Source organism: Petromyzon marinus, chromosome 32 (genome assembly GCF_048934315.1).
Source record: "Petromyzon marinus isolate PM22_M1 ecotype Great Lakes invasive population chromosome 32, UKy_Petmar_22M1.pri1.0, whole genome shotgun sequence".
NCBI lineage: Eukaryota > Metazoa > Chordata > Hyperoartia > Petromyzontiformes > Petromyzontidae > Petromyzon > Petromyzon marinus.
Window position 1 is genome coordinate 10,812,839 of NC_133698.1, and position 24,150 is coordinate 10,836,988.

A 24,150-nucleotide genomic window follows, 5' to 3' on the forward strand; every position below is an offset into this window, starting at 1 on the left:
ATGTTAACTACCTCGCCTGGTATGCAGGAGGTCGTGGGTTTCAATCCCGACTCCGATGCCTGCTGTATATTTGGAGTTTGCTTGTCACTCTCCCCGTGGATCCGTGTATTTGTCTCCGGAGCCTCTGGGTTTTCCCTCCACATTAAGAATCAACATCACGCGTTTAGAATATTTCGCTGCAATCGATGTCCACGTGTTACGCCACTTTGATGAGCTATCATTCGTGATAGCCAGGTCGCTTCTCGAAAATAAATATATTAGCTCAGTGGGCCCTTACCTGGTAAAAGAAAAAATAATAATTTAGTTTTATCATCTTCACAATGAGCCACGATCAATCCACTGCTGGATGAAGCCTTTCCTCGAGGCGCCTGTACGCCACTAACTTAATAATTCACACATTCATTCCCCTGCTGATTATAAATGACTCTCCGTGGGCAGGTGTCGACATTGATCCTCAACAGTTAACAATCGATTTCAATCATCTCCGCTGGCTGCTTAAGCTCCTAAAAGTAGACAATTTTAATTGAAAACGCAGACAAAGATCCCCCGTGTAGCCCACGCAGACTGCCAGGGCAAGCGAGCACCAAAGGACAGGAGGCCAGCAACGGGTGCACGAGGTCGGCTGGTGTTTTGCGAGAACCCACGCCCGGCCGCCTTTGTCTCCCCCCCCAGCTTATTATATATATATTTTTTATTTTGAACAAGCGACACGAGGTGCACCATTATCATGCTGCGTCCATCGAGTTTTTAAAGGCCACGGGGCGGTTCACGTGGTCACTCGCCTCTGATGTAAGCCGTGGTCGAGTGTCGAAGTCAGGTGGCCGGATTCATAGCGCGGTGCTCTAACCACTGCACCACCGCTCCCCTTAACCCTACACACACAAAGGTCCCCCGTATAGCCTTAACAGAGCATTGGGGAAAGTGCCATTCAGGGGCACCTATGAAGGCCCGGACGGCACACGAGAAGGGGTGGGTCGCCAGCACCACGCCCGGCCGCCTTTGTCTTCCGAGTGGCGAGGCACCAGTTACTCATTTGAGGCTGAGTTGAGCTTAAGGGGAGGCCCGAAACCGGTTCAGATAATCGTCACCGTGGTGTCGGTGGCCCTGAGTGGGAATCGAACTCGGGTAAGGCGGGTTCGTAGCGCTAACCGTTGCACCACCGCTCCCCCGTTGAAAAAATATATCCAGAGACACAAAATGCACGAAGCGTATTTGTTCACCCATTTAATGAATCCACTTACGGCAATTGCATGGCTGTGCTGGCATCATCCCCCAACGCGCTGACCACGTTGTTTGACTAATTTCCTTTGGTAATCGCGTGTCGTGTGGTGTGTTGTGTGTATGTTGTCTGTGTGTCGTGTGTGTGCCGTGTGTGGTGTGTGTGTGGTGTGTGTGTCGTGTGGTGTGTATGTGTCGTGTGGTGTGTGTGTGTCGTGTGGTGTGTGTGTGTCGTGTGGTGTGTGTGTCGTGTGTGGTGTGTGTGTCTTGTGTGTGGTGTGTGTTGTGTGGTGTGTGTTGTGTGCATCGAGTGGTATGTGTGTGTCGTGTGGTGTGTGTGTCGTGTGTGTATATGTGGTGTCGTGTGGAGTGTGTGTGGTGTGTGTTTCGTATGGTGTGTGTGTCGTGTGATGTGTGTGGTGTGTGTGTCGTGTGGTGTATGTGGTGTGTGTGTGTCGTGTGGTGTGTGTGTCGTGTGGTGTGTATGGTGTGTGTGTCGTGTGGTGTATGTGGTGTGTGTGTGCCGTGTGGTGTGTGCCGTGTGGTGTGTGTGTCGTGTGGTGTCGTGTGTGTCCTGTGTCTGTGTCGTTTTTATTTGTTGTTTTCTTTTTTCCTTCATCCATTGCGGAAATGTCACAAACACCACCGCCGCGTGCTGCCTCCAACACCAACTTCTACTCGACCATCCGCTGCGGACCCCCCTCCCATACCCCCAAAACAACAACCACCACCACCCCTACCACCCCCCCCCGTAACCCCCACATGGCCACCCCCATTACCCCCCCCGTAACCCCCCACATGGCCACGCCCATTACCCCCCCCCCCCCGTAACCCCGCACATGGCCACGCCCATTACCCCCCCTCCCGTAACGCCCACAATGGCCACCCCCATTACCCCCCCCCGTAACCCCCACATGGCCACGCCCATTACCCCCCTCCCGTAACCCCCACATGGCCACCCCCATTACCCCCCCCGTAACCCCCACATGGCCACGCCCATTACCCCCCCCTCCCGTAACCCCCACAATGGCCACCCCCATTACCCCCCCCCGTAACCCCGCACATGGCCACGCCCATTACCCCCCCCCTCCCGTAACCCCCACAATGGCCACCCCCATTACCCCCCCCGTAACCCCCCACATGGCCATGCCCATTAACCCCCCCTCCCGTAACCCCCACAATGGCCACCCCCATTACCCCCCCCCCCGTAACCCCCACATGGCCACCCCCATTACCCCCCCCGTAACCCCCACATGGCCACGCCCATTACCCCCCCCTCCCGTAACCCCCACAATGGCCACCCCCATTACCCCCCCCGTAACCCCGCACATGGCCACGCCCATTACCCCCCCCTCCCGTAACCCCCACAATGGCCACCCCCATTACCCCCCCCGTAACCCCCCACATGGCCATGCCCATTAACCCCCCCTCCCGTAACCCCCCACATGGCCATGCCCATTACCCCCCCCCGTAACCCCGCACATGGCCACGCCCATTACCCCCCCTCCCGTAACCCCCACATGGCCACGCCCATTACCCCCCCTCCCGTAACCCCCACATGGCCACGCCCATTACCCCCCCACTCCCGCCCGCCCACCACCTCACCGCCTGCGCCATCGTGTCGATGCCCATTCCACGTGAGTAAAACAATGCCCAGCCATCGCACCACTCAGCCGGCTCACAGTCGTGACTGGGAAACGGGGTGGGGGGGGGAGGTGAGGACAAAGAGCTTTGTAGCTCATCGGATTCCTCCAGTGTGAATATTCCTCATTCTGATTCTGGTCCGGCAACCTGCGGCTCTCTCTAAAGGACTGCTTTGTGACGTCGTTTATTACGGACCCACCGCTGTCTCGCAATAGCATACTCAAAAGACTACCCATAGACTCAACACTACCCATAGACTCAACACTACCCATAGACTCAACACTACCCATAGACTCAACACTGCCCATAGACTCAACACTGCCCATAGACTCAACACTGCCCATAGACTCAACACTACCCATAGACTCAACACTACCCATAGACTCAACACTACCCATAGACTCAGCACTACCCATAGACTCAACACCGCCCATAGACTCAACACTACCCATAGACTCAACACTGCCCATAGACTCAACACTGCACCATAAACTCAACACTACCCATAGACTCAACACTACCCATAGACTCAACACTACCCATAGACTCAACACTGCCCATAGACTCAACACTGCCCATAGACTCAACACTGCACCTCGGATTAGCATGGTTGGCTACGTACGGTGCGAAAGAAGTTCAACATACATGCAAGCGTTGCGGTTCTTGACATTGAGTCCTTTTTTACCGACTTTGAAAAAATGGCACTTCTTGTTATTTTGGTTGCCAATCCTTGAATTCTGGGATCCCTTTTTAGTGGGGGGAGGCTGGAGGGGAGGTGGAGGGGTAGCGGGTGGTGGTGGGGGGGTTCGTAGGGCTGTCTCTATGCAAATGAACTCGGAAACGGCGGCTTCGTATTGGCCAGCGGCAGGAATTATTCGGGGGGGGGGGGGGGGGCTTTTTGGCGTCTATGCAAGAATCGGCCAATGAGAGTCCGGAATAATATCCATCTCATGGAGGGCGGTGGTTCTGACCATACGTCTCTATTATTTGTTTCTTCCTGAATCCATCCTAATAGATTCAAAATCCCCCCCCCCCAAAACAGTCAAATAATTTCAAAATCTGTCACCTTATTCCATGCAATATATTTTTTGTGCAATTATACAGCACGATAAATGCATATGTATCGTTGAAACTGCCTGATTATAAACCATAACTACTGGATCGTCACCCCTCGGTTATCTGGAGTAATTGTGGAAGGGGAGAGGGGTGGGGGGGGAGAGGTGGGGGGGTAGGGGGTGCGGGCGAGTGGCTAGCATAACATACGGTACCTGTACAATCCCAACACACGTGCAGATCAGGCTACTGTAATGACAATAATCCAGTAGTAACAAACGTATTGTGTATCCGTGTTGTAGAATATTGACGAATGAGTCGAAGTTAACGAAGACGTATCACGTGCTCTTTGTTCATGATCGTTTGCGTGCAGATGGGTCTCGGGCCCACGTGCGCCACGAGACCTCAACGCGTGAGGAGCAGTGTTCATGCAGCGGCAGCAGCGACACTGGCGCGTGGAGATATTGATCCGAATACCGGATATATTGGCCGGCCGATAATCGAGAATTGCCAGCGGGCGAATGTTTGCCTTGACTCGTCTAGGGTAGCGTCACTAACTGGACACTCTTTTTGGGAGCCACGGTGGCGAGATGTTGACTACCTCGCCTGGTGTGCAGGAGGTCATGGATTCGATCCCGACCCTGACACCTGCTGTATGTTTGGAGTGTGCGTGTCTATCTCATCATCATCACAGTGGCTATGAGATGTTAACTACCTCGCCTGGTATGCAGGAGGTCGTGGGTTCGATCCCGACCCTGACACCTGCTGTATGTTTGGAGTGTGCGTGTCTCTCTCATCATCATCACGGTGGCTAGGAGATGTTAACTACCTCGCCTGGTGTGCAGGAGGTCGTGGGTTCGATCCCGACCCTGATACGTGCTGTATGTTTGTAGTGTGTGTCTCTCTCTCATCATCATCACGGTGGCTATGAGATGTTAACTAGCTCGCCTGGTGTGCAGGAGGTCGTGAGTTCGATCCCGACCCTGACACCTGCTGTATGTTTGGAGTGTGCATGTCTCTCTCTCTCATCATCATCACGGTGGCTAGGAGATGTTAACTACCTCGCCTGGTGTGCAGGAGGTCGTGGGTTCGATCTCGACCCCGACCGCCTGCTGCTGTATATTTTGAGTTTGTACGTCTCACTCCCCGTGTTCGTGTAGATTTTTCTCCGGATCCTCCAGGTTTTTCCATCCGCGTTTAGAATCAACATGACGCGTTTCGAGTATTTGGCTGCTACACATTTCCACATGATGACGACAAGCCACTTTGTCGAGCGATCATTTGTGGCCAGGTCACTTCTCAAAAAGAGCTGCATAGCTCAGTGGGGCATTTCCTCGTAGAATTAAAAACAAAACGTCAATGGTTCCATCCAGGGCCCACGCGTGACAGTGCGGATGGCAAGGGCAACCACGTGGCCCACATCTTCTCGTATTGCTTTTTTGTATTTATCCTGAACAAATCCGATGAGCCACGGAGCTCTTTTGGACAGATGTCAAGTAGTTTTACAGATGTCCAGGGTGGCCTAAAAGTCAGGACACATTAGGGTGATGACATTTTTGTTGAACAATTAACACAGGCGTGCTTCGCTTATTTTAACAAATGTTTAAATAGATGTCATGTGATAATGTATTCATTTGGCCAAATCGGTTTGGCCAAATCGGTTTCAAAGACAATGTTCACACTATTATCAAAGCACATTTGTTAGCGTTGTTTTTTTTTTAATCACAAGCATGATGTGTTGTTAATGCAGACTAGATGATGCCTTGCAATATGTGTCTGTGTCTGTTTGGTGTTTGAACATCTTAGCACCTCTTGTGTTATTGCCGGACAGGGTAAAGCCGATTCTCTTTTTTTTTCTTCTTCATAATTTTCATGCCGTCAAAAAAAGTAAATGATCCCATAGATGGACTTCCATGAACATCATGCATGATGCATGGAATCTCTTTTGCAATGAATTCAGGACGCTTTAAAGATTGCAGATTGCTTCTTTTTTAACGTACACACATCTAATTGAAAACGTTCACATTCAGTGCATTTTCTCTCCATTCTTAAATGTCATCGGACAAGCAAGAAGGATAAATATATTAATGACAATAGATAACATATGAAGCTCAACGAATACAACATTTTTATGTTTTAATAACAGTATGAAAGTAAATTAAATAACACCTATGTGTCCTCACTTTTGGGCCACCCTGAATAATAACCCTACATGTGTCCTGACTTTTGGGCCACCCTGCAAAGCGACCCTATATGTCCGGACTTTTGGGCCACCCTGTGTAATAACAACCCTATATGTCCTGACTTTTGGGACACCCTGTATAACAACCCTATATGTCCTGACTTTTGGGACACCCTGTATAACAACCCTATGTGTCCTGACTTTTGGGCCACCCTGTATAACAACCCTATGTGTCCTGACTTTTGGGACACCCTGTATAACAACCCTATGTGTCCTGACTTTTGGGCCACCCTGTATAACAACCCTATGTGTCCTGACTTTTGGGACACCCTGTATAACAACCCTATGTGTCCTGACTTTTGGGCCACCCTGTATAACAACCCTATGTGTCCTGACTTTTGGGCCACCCCGTAGACACGCCTCTAGCGCCCTCTCGTGCTCAAAAATGAATAAGCAGACAATGGACCGACTCCACAGACCGTGTCCAGGGTTTTCCAAACTCAAATCCTCGCCGCCACCCCACCACCACCAACCACCACCACCACACCACCACCACCAACCACCACCACCAACCACCACCACCAACCACCACCACCAACCACCACCACCAACCACCACCACCAACCACCACCACCAACCACCACCACCAACCACCACCACCAACCACCACCACCAACCACCACCACCAACCACCACCACCAACCACCACCACCAACCACCACCACCAACCACCACCACCAACCACCACCACCAACCACCACCACCAACCACCACCACCAACCACCACCACCAACCACCACCACCAACCACCACCACCAACCACCACCACCAACCACCACCACCAACCACCACCACCAACCACCACCACCAACCACCACCACCAACCACCACCACCAACCACCACCACCAACCACCACCACCAACCACCACCACCACCACCAACCACCACCACCAACCACCACCACCAACCACCACCACCAACCACCACCACCAACCACCACCACCAACCACCACCAACCACCACCAACCACCACCACCAACCACCACCACCAACCACCACCACCAACCACCACCACCAACCACCACCACCAACCACCACCACCAACCACCACCACCAACCACCACCACCAACCACCACCACCAACCACCACCACCAACCACCACCACCAACCACCACCACCAACCACCACCACCAACCACCACCACCAACCACCACCACCAACCACCACCACCAACCACCACCACCAACCACCACCACCAACCACCACCACCAACCACCACCACCAACCACCACCACCACCAACCACCACCACCAACCACCACCACCAACCACCACCACCAACCACCACCACCAACCACCACCACCAACCACCACCACCACCACCAACCACCACCACCAACCACCACCACCAACCACCACCACCAACCACCACCACCAACCACCACCAACCACCACCACCAACCACCACCACCAACCACCACCACCAACCACCACCACCAACCACCACCACCAACCACCACCACCAACCACCACCACCAACCACCACCACCAACCACCACCACCAACCACCACCACCAACCACCACCACCAACCACCACCACCAACCACCACCACCAACCACCACCACCAACCACCACCACCAACCACCACCACCAACCACCAACCACCACCACCAACCACCACCACCAACCACCACCACCAACCACCACCACCAACCACCACCACCAACCACCACCACCAACCACCACCACCAACCACCACCACGCTCCGTCTTTCCCCGGTTAACAATTTGCTCCCCCCACCCGTTGCACACTGCCCGCGCCCGATGACTGACTTACGCGTCCCACGTGACGCTCTAAGCAACTGACGCAGTCTGCGTCACGCGCTGCACGTGCACACGCACACACGTGTTCTACGTGTACAACACGCACGTGTGTCTCACGTGTGCACGCGCACGTGTGTCCCACGTGTGTCCCACGTGCGCACACACACGGCCACATTTTCCACGTGCACAACACGCCCGCGTGGAACACGTTGTACACAAGCACGGGCACACAGATCTCGAATCTAAACGCGATTCGGCTCTCCATTCACGCATACAGTCAATTGCTTCGCGCGTCACGGTGGGATGCGGTTAACAATCATCGGGCGCGAGCAGCGTGGGACGAGTTAATTGGTATTTAAATGGGGGGGGGGGGGGGAAGGAGTAAATTGGTGGTAGTGGTGGTGAGGGGGCCGTGAGGACTGGAGTTCGGAAAACCCTACACACATCATCAGTGTCACGACCTTCTTCCATCCAGCAGTGGATACATCAGAGCTGACGATGATGACGATGATGACGATGATGACGATGATGATAACGATGATGGCATCGATCGTTCTCATTATACACGAGCCCATGACAAATTGAAACATCACGAGTGGACTCCTGGCTCAGGCGAAATTGTGCAGCGATGTTGAACGTCTCAGAGCGGCGTTCTTCATTGCAAGGCCACGGGGGCCACTGCCCCCCCCCCGGTGGCCTTTAGTGCGGCCCCATGACGTGTGGCCAACCCGACACAAAACACAAATGGTGACACCCCCCATCATCATCACCATCATCACCATCATCACCATCATCACCATCATCATCACCATCATCGTCACCATCATCATCACCATCATCGTCACCATCATCATCACCATCATCGTCACCATCATCATCATCACCATCATCATCACCATCATCGTCACCATCATCATCACCATCATCATCATCACCATCATCACCATCATTATCACCATCATCATCACCATCATCACCATCATCATCACCATCATCGTCACCATCATCACCATCATCGTCACCATCATCATCACCATCATCACCATCATCACCATCATCATCACCATCATCGTCACCATCATCATCACCCTCATCATCACCATCATCGTCACCATCATCACCATCATCATCACCATCATCACCATCATCACCATCATCATCACCATCATCGTCACCATCATCATCACCATCATCATCATCATCGTCACCATCATCATCACCATCATCGTCACCGTGTTGCTGCTGTCAAACCTAGCCATGGTTTAAAAATGTGTAGCGGCCTTCACACCACTATTGATGATGTCTTATCGCCCAAAGTGCCCCTCCCTCCCCTCTCCACCAGCCCTGGGAAATAAGTAAAGAACTTTGGTGTAGAGGGGGGGGGGGCACTGAGATAGCGAGCTCTGTTTCAATGGAGGGGGAAGGTGGTGGTATTGGAATGGGGGGGGGGAATGTTTGGCGGCCCTCACGCTACCAATGATGTCTTATCGGCGAAGGTAGTCGTCCCCTCTCCCCCCCCCCCCCCCCCTCTGAAAATTAGTGAAGGACACTGTCCTAGACGGGAGAAAACAGAGTGAGGGAAAGTGACATGACGCTGCCGCTGGTGTGTTTGCAGTTCGGGGAATTGAGCTCAATTACCGTATGAGCAATTACTGGGCTTGTACAACCAATTCATGAATGTTCCTATATGGATAATTAATGTATGAGTCTCTGTAGGTAATTGATGAGGCTGGTATGGTTACAATACGGCAGGGAGGGGATTTGAATACAGAGTCATTTTAATGTTACACGAGTATCTAGTGGGATTCAGACTCAGTCTAGAGTGGGATTCAGACTCAGTCTAGAGTGGGACAGTTATCTGAACCGGTCGTGGGCTTCCCCGTGGTCGACTCAGCCTCAAAATGAGTACCTGGTGCGGTGTGTGTAAATATCGCCACTGGGGATACAAAGGCGGTCGGGCGTGGTGTGCTAGCTACATCACCCCCTCGTGTGCCATTCCAGACTTCATAGATGCTGATACAGGCTAACAGCACTTTCCCCAAACGTCTGTTGAAGGCTAAACGGTGACGAGATATTAACAACCTCGCCTGGTGTACATGAGGGCGTGGGTTCGATCCTGACCCTGACGATGCCTGTACATTTGGAGTTGGCGTCTCTCTCTCTCCCCGTGATCGCGTGAATTTTTCTCCGAATCCTCCGGTTTTTTTTTCCTCCACATTCAGAAACATGTGTTTAGAGAATTTGCCTGTTATGAACTTACACATAAACCAACTTCGTTGAGCTATCATTTGTGGCCAGGTCGGTTCTGAAAAAGAGCTGTAAAGCTCAGTGGACCTCACCTGGTGAATAAAAAATATATATATTTAAGTTTTTTAAACTTTTTCAAGAAGCAAGAGAGATAATAAAACAATAATAATAATAATTGTGATTGACTACTGCCCTTTGTCATTCGATCGCTGGATGAAGGCCTTCTCACACTGCCGGTCAAGTGGGGGAGAGGGTGGGGGGGAGGGAGGGAGCGGGGGGGGGGGTGTTTGACCATACTTCACCTTGCTGGTCACTACGGCTTGCGGAAGAGGGAGCCACCCGTGACTGGTACCTCACCTTTGTACAAAACCCTGATTTAAAAAAAAGTAAGTTCAATAGTGAGTTAGTTGACCGCTTGTGTGTGTGTCTCCCTAGGCCCGGGATCAGTGCGTGATGACAACAATGGTGGCAGTGCGAAGGCCGTGGCGAGCCCGTGGCTTCTCCTCCACGCGACGTTCCTCCTGCTCATCCTCGCCCAGACGATCTCCTGCAACTAAAATGAAACGGCTCCACCAATCAAACGGGGATAATGTCATCACCATCGACAACAAACATCAAACAACAAACTTCAACAACGCATTTGGCAACTACTACAACAGCAACGACTACGATGACAATATTCACAACGATAAGAATAATGACAACAATAAAGAATATCAATAATGCAATGGTAACAAAAACATCACATCATAATGTAGCCTATTCATATGAATGATTATACATCGTTGATCGTAAGACCTCATCTATTATCCAGGGCTTAATTTGCTCACGGAAGAGTTTCCCAGGTTGTCCCTCTTGTAAGCGCGTGTGGACTACCACTGCTCCTACTAACCAGTGCTAACCAGCCGATGGTGGCAGGTGCATGTATACTGGCTGTGGTGTGCCGGGAATGTGTGGCAAGAAAAATGTGTTTGCCCTGTTCGCCCACCTGGGGTTGAAAAAGGAAGCCCCCTTTTGCCCGCAGTCATCGCTTGAGATGCATTGGCCGACATCAAAACGCAATCTCTGTAAAATTTCCCCCACTGATTTATCAATTTTTTTTGTTCGTTTTGTTTATCACACCGTGATTCTCAACGTTTGACGAATGTTCGGGATATTCATCAGATACTCGGCGACAACGTACATCATGCTGATGCCATCACCACCATCGCTAGCCCATCATCAGCAGCAGCAGCAACAACAGCCGTGATGTAAACGGCTGCAGGTGATGTGATGTGTAGAGTACTTGGAGCAATATGGAGTTCTGTTCCCTGTAGCTTAAAATACTTTGTAGTGGGTAGATTTTTGTTTTCAATTACAGGAGACCTACCAATTATTCCGATTGCATTGCGGTTGATTTAATACTTGTTTTCTTTTGTTGAAATAATCTTTAAGGCTACGCTTTCGCAGAACAATGACAACAAGAGACGGATAGCACGTTTTTAATGTTGCAGTTTCACGATTAGGGTTTTTTTTCGCATTCTTCAACAATAATCAACACAATAATAATTACATAAGTAATATTGTATTAGTAGTAGTAGTAATACTGACAATTAATAATTACAGTAGTAGCAGTAGTAATAATAATGTGAAGATTATTATTTAGCAGGAATGAGAGTCTGAACGGTCATGAAATCAACGCAAGGGCCGATTAACACGTGCAGCTGTACATGTCAGTTTTAGAGGTCACAGCTGTACACGTCACATCTGTTCACGTCACAACTGCCTATTGTTCAGGCCACGTGTTTCCGGGCTGCCCATTATGACGTTGAGACTTTGCCAATCGTGATTGGGGGAGGGGTAGAGGGGGTGGAAAGACTTCAAAGTTACTTAAATAATGTTGGTACGTATGTTCTACACAACGATGCGCATTATTCTTACGTGTTTTGTATTATACTGCAGGTTTCCCTCGCTTTACACGATAGTAGGATATGTGATTAAACAAAGGACGCACAAAGCGAAACCGCACGATGAGACAGCTGCCTGCCGAGTGCACATACCGTACACACACAGTGTCGTATCTCGGTTTGTATCTGTGTATACGTATTTCTCTGTGGGTATCTGTGTGTGTGTGTGTGGGACAGTGGGGAGCGGTAGTGTAGCGGTTAGCGCGCTGCGCTATTAACCCGGAGGCCCGAGATTGATTCAAGTTCACGGCCACCACCAGTGATTATTATCTGAACCGGGTCATGGGCCTCAACTAGGTTTACTCAGCCTCAAATTAGTACCTGAAGCCGTGTGTAAAGTCGGTCGGGCATGGTTATGCAACGTACCGGTCTTCATAGGTGCAGTTTCGCACAACAGCAGTCCCAAAAGTCTGTTAAGGCCATAGGGGGTATATTTGTCTTTGTGAGTCCGCTGCCTGCCGAGTAGTGCACACGCTGGACGCACAATAAATATTGACCCACGTTCAACCGCATAGCCGCACTGTGAATTAATTCAACCCGCATATAGCGAATTTTGGGTAGAAACAGGCGAGCCGTATAGACGTGAAATCCCACAATCCGAATACCCCGCAGAGAGCGAGGGAAACCTGCGCCCGGGTTGCGAATCGAACTGGGACCCCGATATCGAAGAGAGAGAGAGGGGGGAAGTCGTCTTTTTCCCATTACAAACATCGGGGAGATCAAGCGGCGTTGATTCGTGCGAGGCTGACTACCGCTGATGAGACACTGAATGTTGAAAACCGATTATTTTGCAATCAACACGCTACCGAAGTAGAGCACTCCCAGGTAGGCCCCGAACCTTGCGGCTGATGGGATGCGTATAATTGATTGTTTTTAGCGTTCGTGTGAATGGACATATCAGATGCGTGGAGAAGGCGTGTAATGTCCGCTTATTGTTGTTGTTACCGAAGTCTTTTTTTTAAGTAACCTTAAAGCCTTTTGGGGGGCGGGGGGGGGGGGTTCAGCTGCGTTTTAATTTCAACCGCAACACGTGCTCACTAAAACGCAGTCACCCCTTTCAACCCCCACGTAACCTTTTATAAAGTTTGCATTCGTGCAATGAGGAAGTAAAATCACGTATTTTTTTGTTCATTATAACAATAATAACATTATTTTATCAGTCCACCGCTAAGTGGAAGTCGTTCCACCCCCCTCTCCCCACGTCCCTGAGCGCCCGTCGCCTGGTGGGGGGGAGGGTGGGGGGGGGGGTTGTTTGACCATACTTCGCCACGCCGGTCGGTGCGGGAAGCTGAAGCGGCAATGTCACAAGGGTCCACGACCGCGTGCCAGAATGCCGCTCGCCACTGATGTGAGCCGCGGCTGGGAATCGTAGGGATCTGCCGCACCTCGCAGCGTCTCACGGCGCTGCGAGGAGTCGGAGTGCTGGCCAAGGAGATGGCATTGCAGCAAGTTGGGGGGGGGATCGTGAACCCGTCCATGTTGAAGAGAAGGAGATAGAGAGAGAGACATATCCACGGTCCGAGTGGATGGCTTTCCCCACCGTCTGCAGTTCCCCCATCAGAAATGCGAACTCGAAATTCGTTCGAATTGGCCAACCACAGTAGTTCCTTGTCTCTCATCATGCGGCACGATTTATCGTCACCATCGTTGTGCTCGCGTCATATTTGAAATGGTGAAGTAATTTCACTGGACACGGCAGTGCTAGGCGTAAGTGTCTGTGCGCGTGTGTAATGTTGGGTCAGACATCACGTGACCCACTGGTCTTTCCGAGAATAAATACACAGCCCAAAATCCCCCCCCCCCTGCCCACACGTCCACCCTGTCCTTCCCCCCAAAAAACTGATAATATATCATTACAGCTTCGTTCAGGATTCAGAGAACAAATATGACAGTTGACGGTGTCAGAAGAACAACCCACTGTCTCCACCTTGTGTGTTTAAAAGTGGTATGTTTAGTCCATGGGGAGCGGTGGCGCAGTGGTTAGCGCCGCACTGCGCCACGCGAATCCGCCCACCCGAGTTCTGTGCTAGCCACACCACTCGCGGCGTTCTTCATAGATGCTGCACGCTAACAGCAATTGCCCCAACAGTCTGTTGAGGCAATACGGGGGGCGGTGGGGGATCTTTGTCTTTTTTTCTTCAACTAGTCAATGATTCGCGAGCAGGAATCGGTACCACCTAAAGGCGGTAAACAAATGTATGGTACCGATTTATTTACAAGAACGATAATAAAAGGCGTTATTAACCAGGTAAAGCCCACTCCGCCATTGGCTCTTGTTCAGAGGCGACCTGGCCCTCACGTGATGATGTCTCATCATCGTAGTGGCTGCTATCATCATCATCATCACCACCATCACGTGTGGGAATCTTGAGTCGCAGCCATTTAATCTAAACAACGCGTGTTGACTCTAACCATGGAGAAGGAGGGCAACACACAAGGGACCCGGAGACAAATCCACGCGACCACCACGAGAAGAGAGAGAGAGAGCGAGAGACCACGCGGACTCCCATATATAAAAACAGGCATCGCCAGGGTCCGGAATCGAACCCATCTCGCCACCGCCGCCGCGTCCCATTGAGAGTGAATAACCTGACAATCCACACTCATTGCAAGCGATTGTCACGCAATTCCTCCAGAATAGCTAAAGATGACGAGTCTGACAATTCGCTGATCTTGGGCCAAGTGACGACTTTGACAGCGGCCAAAGAGCCATGCCACCTCGGGTGGTACCCAGGAAGTCAAATATCGTATCAAGGGACTCGATGGGAAGGAAGACTGAACGAGTGTTTATATATTTTTGGGGGTGGGGGGGGGCACGATTGAGAATTCGCACAGAGGGAGTAACAGCGTGGTGGGACTGCGGGGTGCTACCTCCTTAGATGCCACAGCGAAGGGGGGGGGGGATGATGACGGCACGAGGTTGAGACGTTTAACGCCAGTGGGTGAAGGTTGTAGAAGCGAGTCCAAAGTCGGATGACCGCAGAAATGTTACGAATAACAACGTTACCTTCGGTGGTGGTGGTGGTGGTGTTGATGCGGCTGCTGAGTTGTCCGTGGTGCACAAACAACAACATTCCAACGCATTCGTCAATAATAACGCTGTGGCTTATTAAAATAACATGTCTCATGGCGAAGTTACGGGCAATGGCCCTCTTTATGTGCTATGACGAAGTGTCATTGCCCGAAACGTCTACTATTTATTTTAATTTCAAAGCCACACACTGTGTCTTGACGAACGTACCGGGGTGGTATTCACCTTCCTCTATACAACACATGCCTCATTCTGAGTTCAAACACGAAACTATTCGTTGCACGCCCGCCACACTAGCCTGATGATTGGTAAACGCGCCTTCACGCGGCGGCGGCGAACAGAGCGCCGTGTCGAAGACAGGCGAGTCCCTGTGACGTGGGGAGCGGTGGTGCAGCGGTTAGCGCTCCACTGCGCTACGAACCCCGCGACCCGAGATCGATTCCCGCTCGCGGCCATCAACGCCGGTGACGATTACCTGAACCGGTCCTGGGCCTTCCCTAGGTCTACTCAGCCTCAAATTAATACCTGCTGCGGTGTGTAAACATCGCCACTAGGGAGACAAAAGCGGCGGGGCGTGGTGCTGGCCACCCACCCCCTCGTGTGCCGTGTTTGGCCTTCATAGGTGCGACTCGCTCACAGCACTTGCCTCAACAGTCTATCGGAGGCTATACGGAGGGGAGGGATCTTTGTCTTTGTTTGGCATGGGAAGCGGTCGTGTCGTGGTTAGCCCACTTCGCTATGAATCCGAAGATCCGAGCGCGATTCTCACGTCACGACCGATATTCAGTGCCGAATGTCTGAACCGGTCCTCGGCATCCCCTAGGTCGACTCAGCCTTAGACGAGAAGCTTTGTGCGGTATGCAAACGTCAGCACTGGGGAGACAAAGGCGGCCGGGCGTTGTGTTGACCACCGAGTCCCTCGCGGGCCGTGCCGGCCTTCATAGGTGCTCGCTAACAACACTTGTCCCAAACACTCCCGTGAGGCTGAACGGGGAATCTTTGCCTTTGCACGCGTGTGTACCACGTGACGCGGCTCGAGACGCGTTTACAGATCATCGGGCAAGTGCAGCGCGTAACGGGACTCAGCTGCCGTTGGAAACGATGCTTCTGGAGACGTTGAAAATGTAAGCATTGAAACGTTGTCCCAACGTTCAGCTGAACGTTGGGCCAACGTTGGCGTGTTCACTGCGCGGCTCGTAAAGGCGAAGTGGAACAACAACATCAACAACAAACATGAGCAGGCGCAGTGGATCCGTCAACAAACGGCTTTTAGCTTCTGATGCTTCCCTGAACGGTTGTCCATTCATTGTCAGTGACGATGAGTATGCAAAAGGCAACAACAACAACAACAACAAAATGTACATACGACGATTTGTACTTTGATTTGCACGTGTTTTAATTTGTTTAATCACTCCCACGTTTGATGTCTTCGACCTGTTGTGTACACGTGGTGGTCGGGGAGGGGTGTGGAGATTGTGTTGGCATTGCAGCGCGCTGCGATCAATTATCCCCGCGTGTTAGAAGCTCCCGGCAAGAGATCCCGAGCTGTTGTGAAACCGGTCGCGAATTTGATGTTTTTCGCCCACGGAAAATCTCAACACCTATCTTATGTATCGCATCTGTGTGTCGGTCTATCAGTGGTTGTAGTGAATACATTATCAGGGGGGTTGCGGCAATCGGTAGAGGTGCCCCCCCCCCAAAAAAAATATTTTATTTTTCTCGCACAGTCGCCAAACGTTACTGCTCGAATTGAATGAAATTCAAATATAACGTGGAGCGTGAATGACAGCATTTATATCAAAACAAAATATACATGTAAACCGCGTGTTTAAATAAGTGTATTGTTGTTGAAAACAAATCTCATGTTTGTTGTCAAGGGGGGCCCCCCAACTCGTAGCTTTGGCCAACAGTGGGGGAGGGGGGGGAGGCACCCCCTGCCTGCCCCAACGCTCGCTACCGCGACTGCGATGTGATCTAGAGCGGTGTGGAAACTATAGACCGTGGCGGGAGTGGTGGTGGTGGTGGACAGACTTGGTTAACCCTACGATCCGCATAAACATCATCACCATCGTCATCATCTCCCCGTTCAGATGGCCGGGCTGGTTAACGCTCAACTAAAGGGTGCTTCAAAACAGTGTTTTAACACTTCTGAGAATTTGCAACAACACCGAAGAGAAATGTTTGTTTCCTCCGGGCTCTGGAGATCACCTGGAGAAGATTCCAGGCCACGCGTTGACAACGATGGCGAAACACGTGGGGAGACTCTTTGACTTTTTGAAGCTATTGACATTACGTTTGTTATCATGTTACAGTGTATTATCATCCGTTATGTTTCCGTTTCAAACGATAGTCCCGTGTAAGTGTGGTAACATTTTGTTTTGAGCACCATGTATTGCTGAGCAGTTTGGAATTTTAGACATTCCGCGGGAGCGGCACGAGAGTATTCGCGTCTAGCTCCGAGTGGCCCCTTCCCCGGGGTTTTCGCTCCTGCTTCCGCAGATTTCGCTTCTCACTTCCCCCCTCCCTGCACCACCCTCTCTTGTGGAGTAGATTCGAATGGCGACTAATCCAGATACAATCACGTGCCTATTAATCAAGATCTCATCGATTATCTCCCGCGCGAATTGGTGCATGCGTCGCGAGCGTAAAGAATCGATGAATCAATCGATACGAGCTCTAATATTCAGCAGTGTTGAAGTTGGTGAAGTTCATGATATTATTAATAATGCCGATATGGATAACACTGATGCATACCGGGGTGTGTCTGTGTGTATGTGTGCGTGCGGTTTTAAAACTATATTCAGCTCATAGAAAGTAAATTCTGTAGTACTTTCTGTCACTAATCGGGTGCCTCTAATAGAGCAAAGAATGAGTCTTTAAAATACGTTTTTAAAAACACCCGATCTTATCTTGTAACTACACACATTTAGGCAGGCTCTGAGTTCCGGGGATGTCTAAAACTATGATCGACAATTACAATGAAGCAATCTGGAGTTTAATAGCGGCTCGATACCAATTCCATTTAAAAAAAGAGTATGGGCAAAGTAATGAGAACTAAAAATATATAATTGGGGACATTTGATCCCGATTCGCCTTCAACAATTGCCAACAAAATAAATTATATTTTAAAAAAAACTCACCACCATCAAAGTGACTTTAAGGGAGCGTTCCAGTTCACTTTCAAATTGCTACGCTGCTGCGTTGGCAGTGCCACACAATCACAATTAACAATTCAAACTCAAAACATTGGTCAGTATTCTTGCCGTACACAAACAAATATATACACATACACAATAGGCGACGTTTCGGGCAAGGGCCCCTTCTTCATAGCACTTACGTGTTTTCCCCTCCGGTTTTCCCCTCCACATTTAGAATGAACATCACGCGTTTAGAGTATCGGGCTCCTATAAATGTCCGGGTGGTGTCAAGCCACTTCGTTGACCTATCATTTGTGGCCAGGTTGCTTCTGAAACAACAACAAAAAATCCCTATGTAGCGGCTCTATGCCTATACAATACAAACAAAAAGAATTGCTTCAAATAGCTTATTAAATAGCTCGTATAGCGAGTTGTGTAGATGCAAGAAAAGAGTGCCGCGAGGATATTGATTTGTTTGTACGTTGGTTTATTTTCCCCATCGAGCGTTCTTGCTCTCTTTTTGTCAATCTTATCATTGTACCGCTCCGAGCTTCCGCGATTTGGATAGCCGCCGTAGACCTCATGGTAGGTGCAGTCTTGTGGTGAACCCCGGGGCCTCGAATCCTTCGGGGGAAACGTGGACCGTGAGGGACGACGAGTTGCTGTTTTTTTTACTTTACCAGAACCATGACAAACAAACCGTCAATCGATCGTCAATGTCTTATCGAATCGCAGCAACAACAACAACAACGGCGATGCATATTCTTGGTTCTTTCGGTAAAGTAATATATGCATCCCTGCAGTCACGAAAGCTTTAAATCAAAATTGAACGGAGATGCAGTTGGCCACGATTCGCCGTTGTCTGTAAAGAGCTCGAGCATGCATAATAAATTGGGCAAAAAACAACTTACTATAGAGAGAACTCCAGAGCTTTGATAATTTTTTAGTCGTCCCTGCTCGCCACCCGGCTGTTTCTGCTGCTGCTGATGCCTTCCAGCGTGGCCTGAGACTCCTCAGCGACTGCGATCTGCAACTTGCATCACCTGCGACTCACTCAAACGTATAAAGCATCACCATTATTAGCGAGCACCTATTACGTTAGCCACCACCACCACCTTCCTTTCGCCAGTTCAGATTCGTTTCCCTGCAGTTGCCATGCGCCTGAGCGGCAAGGCTTGTTCTTAGTCACCACCATCGTTCGGATATTCATTTTAAAAGTCCACGGCACGACCGATGAAGGCCGGAAGGTCACATGAGGAGGTGGACGGCCAGCGCCATGCGCCCGGCCAACTTTGTCTCCCGAGTGGCGATGATGCCACACCGCCTCAGATATTCATTTGAGGCTGAGTCGTCCTAGGGGAGGCCCAGGACCGGTTCAGATAACGGTCACAGGTGTTGGTGGCCGTGAGTGGGAATCTAACTCGGGTATCGCAGCGTGCTAACCGCTACACTACCGCTCCCCCTCACCATGTAGGGACACACACGGACAAACATGCGTGCACAATATCGCTAACATCACCTTTCTCAATCCAGGAGAGTATTTTTTTTCCTTAGCCTCTATATAATATTTTGTGCTATTAACGTCTGCACCCTTTTCATTGCAATTCTCAGGAATTGCGCTCGACTAACATACATTTAAAGAAAAACATGCTATTTCAATATATGATATTGGTTTTGGTCTCCAAGGTTATGTTACCATGTGTATATATATTGAAGAAGGTCTGTCCACAGTACATATGAACACAATATATGTGTGTGTGTATATGGAGACGGACATTACTTGTGGGTGATGTGTGTCCGCGCGTGTATATTAATACCGTTATTGTTATATAGAGACACTGAACTACAGTACGATATATATTACTGAGAAAATCCCCACCAACATCCACCATCCATCCACCCACCCACCTAACCACATGTTTCATTCATTGGACAAATCATCTCTTCCCACCCGACCCAACACCCCAATCATTCCTATTCCTGCTCTGGCCGCGACAGTACAAGTGGTTTCAGAATGTCCGTTCCTGTGCCCCAAAACTTCTTTGCGAATATCTGCATTTTAGTCCCAGGTTTAAGACGCTCTGACTCATTCTTGACTCGTGATCCAGGCAAAGGGCGGAGCTAGCCACGTAGTGGGCAGGGCAACCCGCGTAGTGGGCGGGATGTCCGAGTTGTGGGCGTGGTTGTTTAAACAGTGGGCGGGGCGACCGGAGTAGTGGGCGGAGCCAACGTCCGAAAGACCAAATGCGCTCTGTGCGCATGCGATGCTAGTGGCAGAGCAGGCGTGACTTTGTAAAAGTGGGCGGGGCTTAGGGAGGGGTTGCCCAGCTTCACCCACGTGTTCCGGCTGAGCCTCCCAGAAGTGTGGTAGCTTTAACCCACGCCCCTTCATATTGCTATCGATCAAACACCGGGAAGTGGTTATCAATGTTCGTTTTATGTTACTGTGGTTGTTAACTTAACGTGGCTCCTTGCTGCACGTGAAGTGCTACGGTTGAAACTTCCAGTTTAGCAGGGGGCGATCACCTACGTGACCTTTCCAGCATGGGGTTCGAGTTGCAGACAGTACAGAAAGAAGGCAGATTATCTACTTGCCCTTTCTCCTTTATATATAGCGGATGTTATATGTTTCCCCGCTATATGTGGGGACATTCTCCAGGCACTCTAGTTTTCCTGCCACACGCAATAAAGGCATTGACCCCACCATCGTTGTGGGTTACGTCACGGACGTCTGTTTGCATTTTAACTCCGTAGCGTACATGTAGTAGCTGTGAATCCCTGTCCAACGATAACGCTTGGGGGTACGAGGGCCTACCGCGGACTTGGTCACTCGAGTGACCAACAGGGCCAAGGAGGAGACAGCAGGAACGTGGGAGCCATAGGGCGTACGGTACAACAATTCATTTGACTGCGCTACCCCACAAGGTTCTGGCAGCTTCCCGTGGACTAAACCCCACGTCCTTCCAGACAGAACCGCGTCACGGCATACGGTTAAATCGAGCCTAGGCGATTAATCAAATTATTCATTGAGCGATCAATGCTATCGTTTTGCAATCGATGCAATTTTCAGGAGGGATGCTTTGATGCAGTCCGTTGGGAATAATAGGCGCATAATGATGCGCCGATTAAATATCGGTTCGTATATCGATTATTAAGCGTCTCTCAATACGTGAAGCGCGCACGTGTCAATACCAAGCAGGGGAGAAGCAACGATTCGGGAACGGAGTATTCAAAGGAGAGAACGTGAACACCTCTCTAAAACAGCCACAGGTGGCAGCTATATTCATGACAATGTTGAAAAAAATTATCGAGCGTTTGACAAAAGTGTGGCTAAATAATAATCGAATAGCCACTGGGTGGATTGCTGCACCTCTGAGCAACACGTGGTGGACTAGTATTGAGATTTCACTTAAACTATGACAAAACGTAATACAACAATGTGTCCGTATAATATCGTGAAAGACATGACAGATATTTTATTATGAAATTATTACTTTGCCAATTAGGCCAAACCCGAACAATACGCTCCAATCGCACGCCAGAGCCACGCACGGCCGTATTCGTCTCGCCAAATGCTGATGTACATACAGCGCAGTAGGTAGCACAATATGTAGGCTGAGTCGACCTAGGGGAGGTCCAGGACAGGTTCAAATATCACTCGCCACTGATGTTGTGCATTGTGGCTGGGATTCGTAGCCAGCTTGCTGGGATTGTGGGGTCACTGTGATATTCGCTGCACCACCGCTCCAACACATGCGTGCACATGCGCACACATCTATCGCACGCATGCACACACATATATTCACTCGCAAATACATGAACACACTTGCACACGTGCATACATATACACAAAGACATAGATCTTCCCCGTGTAGCCTTAAAAGACTGTTGGGGCAAGCGCTGTAAGCGAGCACCTGTGAATGTCGGCACGGCACACGAGGGGGTGGGTGGCCAGCACCACGCCCGACCGCCTTTGTCTCCACAGTGGCGATGTTTACACCCCGCGCCAGGTACCAAATTTGTGGCTGAGTCGACCTAGTGGAGACACAGGATTGTTTAAGATGCCCGACAAACACACACATACACGCAGAACACACGTACTCTTCTCACACAGACACACACACACAATCACTATACGGATATTGTAAAGCATGCACTGGCAGACCCATTAATTCCCATTTAACCCCCCTTCTCGAATAATCGATTGCGGAACTCATCTACCCGAACCTGTCACAAGACACCCCCAACTATATTCACCCACCACTTCGCCCCAGCTTCCCCCTCCTTCCTCCTCCACCCCCTTCCTCCATTCCTATTGCTCTATACACTTTACCTGTCCATGTATTGGTAGACTTGTTGATGTGGTAGACACGCATGCGCAGAGTTTGGGTTATATTCTAGAAACACTTTTATTTTGTTATCTTTTTAAATGTGTTTAATTTTTCGGGGTTTTCTTTTTGGAAAAAAGGGTTTGGGTGGCGGGAGGAGGGAGGGGCGGGGTGGGGGCTTCGGTTTTTTTCGGTTTTGTTTTGGGTTTTTTCCGGTTTTTTTTCGGTTTTCGCGGAATTAAAAGAAGAGAAAAAATAAACTCCGCGTGGTGTGAGCACGGATCCCGGCGTGTGTGACGGATAAGTCGATGTAGTTATTTCGTACATGTGTGTAAAAAAAAATAACAATAAAATTAATGAAAAAATAATACAGTGACCAACCAGACATAAGGACAGCCATCGCGACCCATTTGTGACTCCGCGTTGCTGATGTGGAACGTGTGAGTGTGTGCGTGTTGTGAATGGTCCCCCTAGGTCGGCTCAGCCTTAAGTGAGTACATGTGGCGGTGCATATCAACACCCAGTGGTGAGAAGAAAGGCGTGCGGGCGTGGTGCTCGTGTGCTCTACCGGCCTTCGCAAGTGCTCGCTAACAGCCACTTACTATTCTATGGTTCTTTCGGTAAAGTCACGTAGATAGAAAAAAATTATAATAAAAATAAGGTGACTAAAAATATCACGACGTTTCGATCGCAACGCAACCGCTTGGAGATAGAAAAAATAATAATAATAAAGTGCTTAAAAATATCCCGATCGAAACGTCGTAATATTTTAATCACTTTGTTTTTTTATTATTATTAACACAAGCGGTTGTGTTGCGATCGAAACGTCGTGATATTTTTATCACTTTAAAAAAAAATTATCTACGTGACTTTACCGAAAGAACCATAGAATATGAATTCCTGCAGTCACGAAAGTTTTAAGTCAAAATTTAACAGCACTTCCTGCGAAAGGCTGCACGGGAGATCTTTGTCGATGGCGATTCGTCAACTTGTTCTACTGACCAGTGGCGCGGCACCTCCTCGACGCCCACCCACGTGACGAAGGGAGTTTCACAACAACATTCGTTGCGGTGATCCACCAACCGTCGCTGCTGCTTCATCCTGCACAGCGCTGGATCACGGACAGCAGCCACGTGCTGAGCCACCGCTGCCCGCCACGGTGGCTAGGAGATGTTAACTACTTTTTTTTCAAGTTTTTTTTCAAGTTTCATTTACTAGGTATAGCCCTGTGAGCCATGCGGCTCTTAAGTCGGGTGCAACCGCAACAAACAAAATTTGAACACAGAACATCTTAAAGCGACAACGCGCAACAGAAACATCTTGGAATAAACCAGCAAATATTCCACACAAAAAAACGTATTAAAACGCTGTGTGCAAAAATCACAATGTGGTGCAAGCCAACGACAACAACAACCATAAGACAATTTAGATTAACCATATGTTTTCGAATCACCAAAATAAAGCTATAAAAACAATGCAACAACAGTAATCATAGGAACTGTGATTTTAAATTTAACAATAAACGATATACAAACACG

The 24,150-nt window shown here is 49.8% G+C and overlaps 1 protein-coding gene across 3 annotated transcripts in view; it reads left to right on the forward strand.

Moving 5' to 3' along the window:
* LOC116948158 (opioid-binding protein/cell adhesion molecule homolog) overlaps positions 1-23,002 on the forward strand; it is a 370,266-nt gene extending 347,264 nt beyond the window's left edge. For 2 of the 3 annotated variants that reach the window (XM_032964580.2, XM_032964578.2), the window contains exon 8: positions 10,606-23,002. In XM_032964580.2, the coding sequence (XP_032820471.1) occupies positions 10,606-10,727 (122 nt within the window). In that variant the 3' untranslated portion in view covers positions 10,728-23,002. The remainder of the gene's footprint in view (positions 1-10,605) is intronic. The other variant, XM_032964579.2, reaches the window with a different exon arrangement.
* The last annotated feature ends 1,148 nt before the right edge of the window (positions 23,003-24,150 follow it).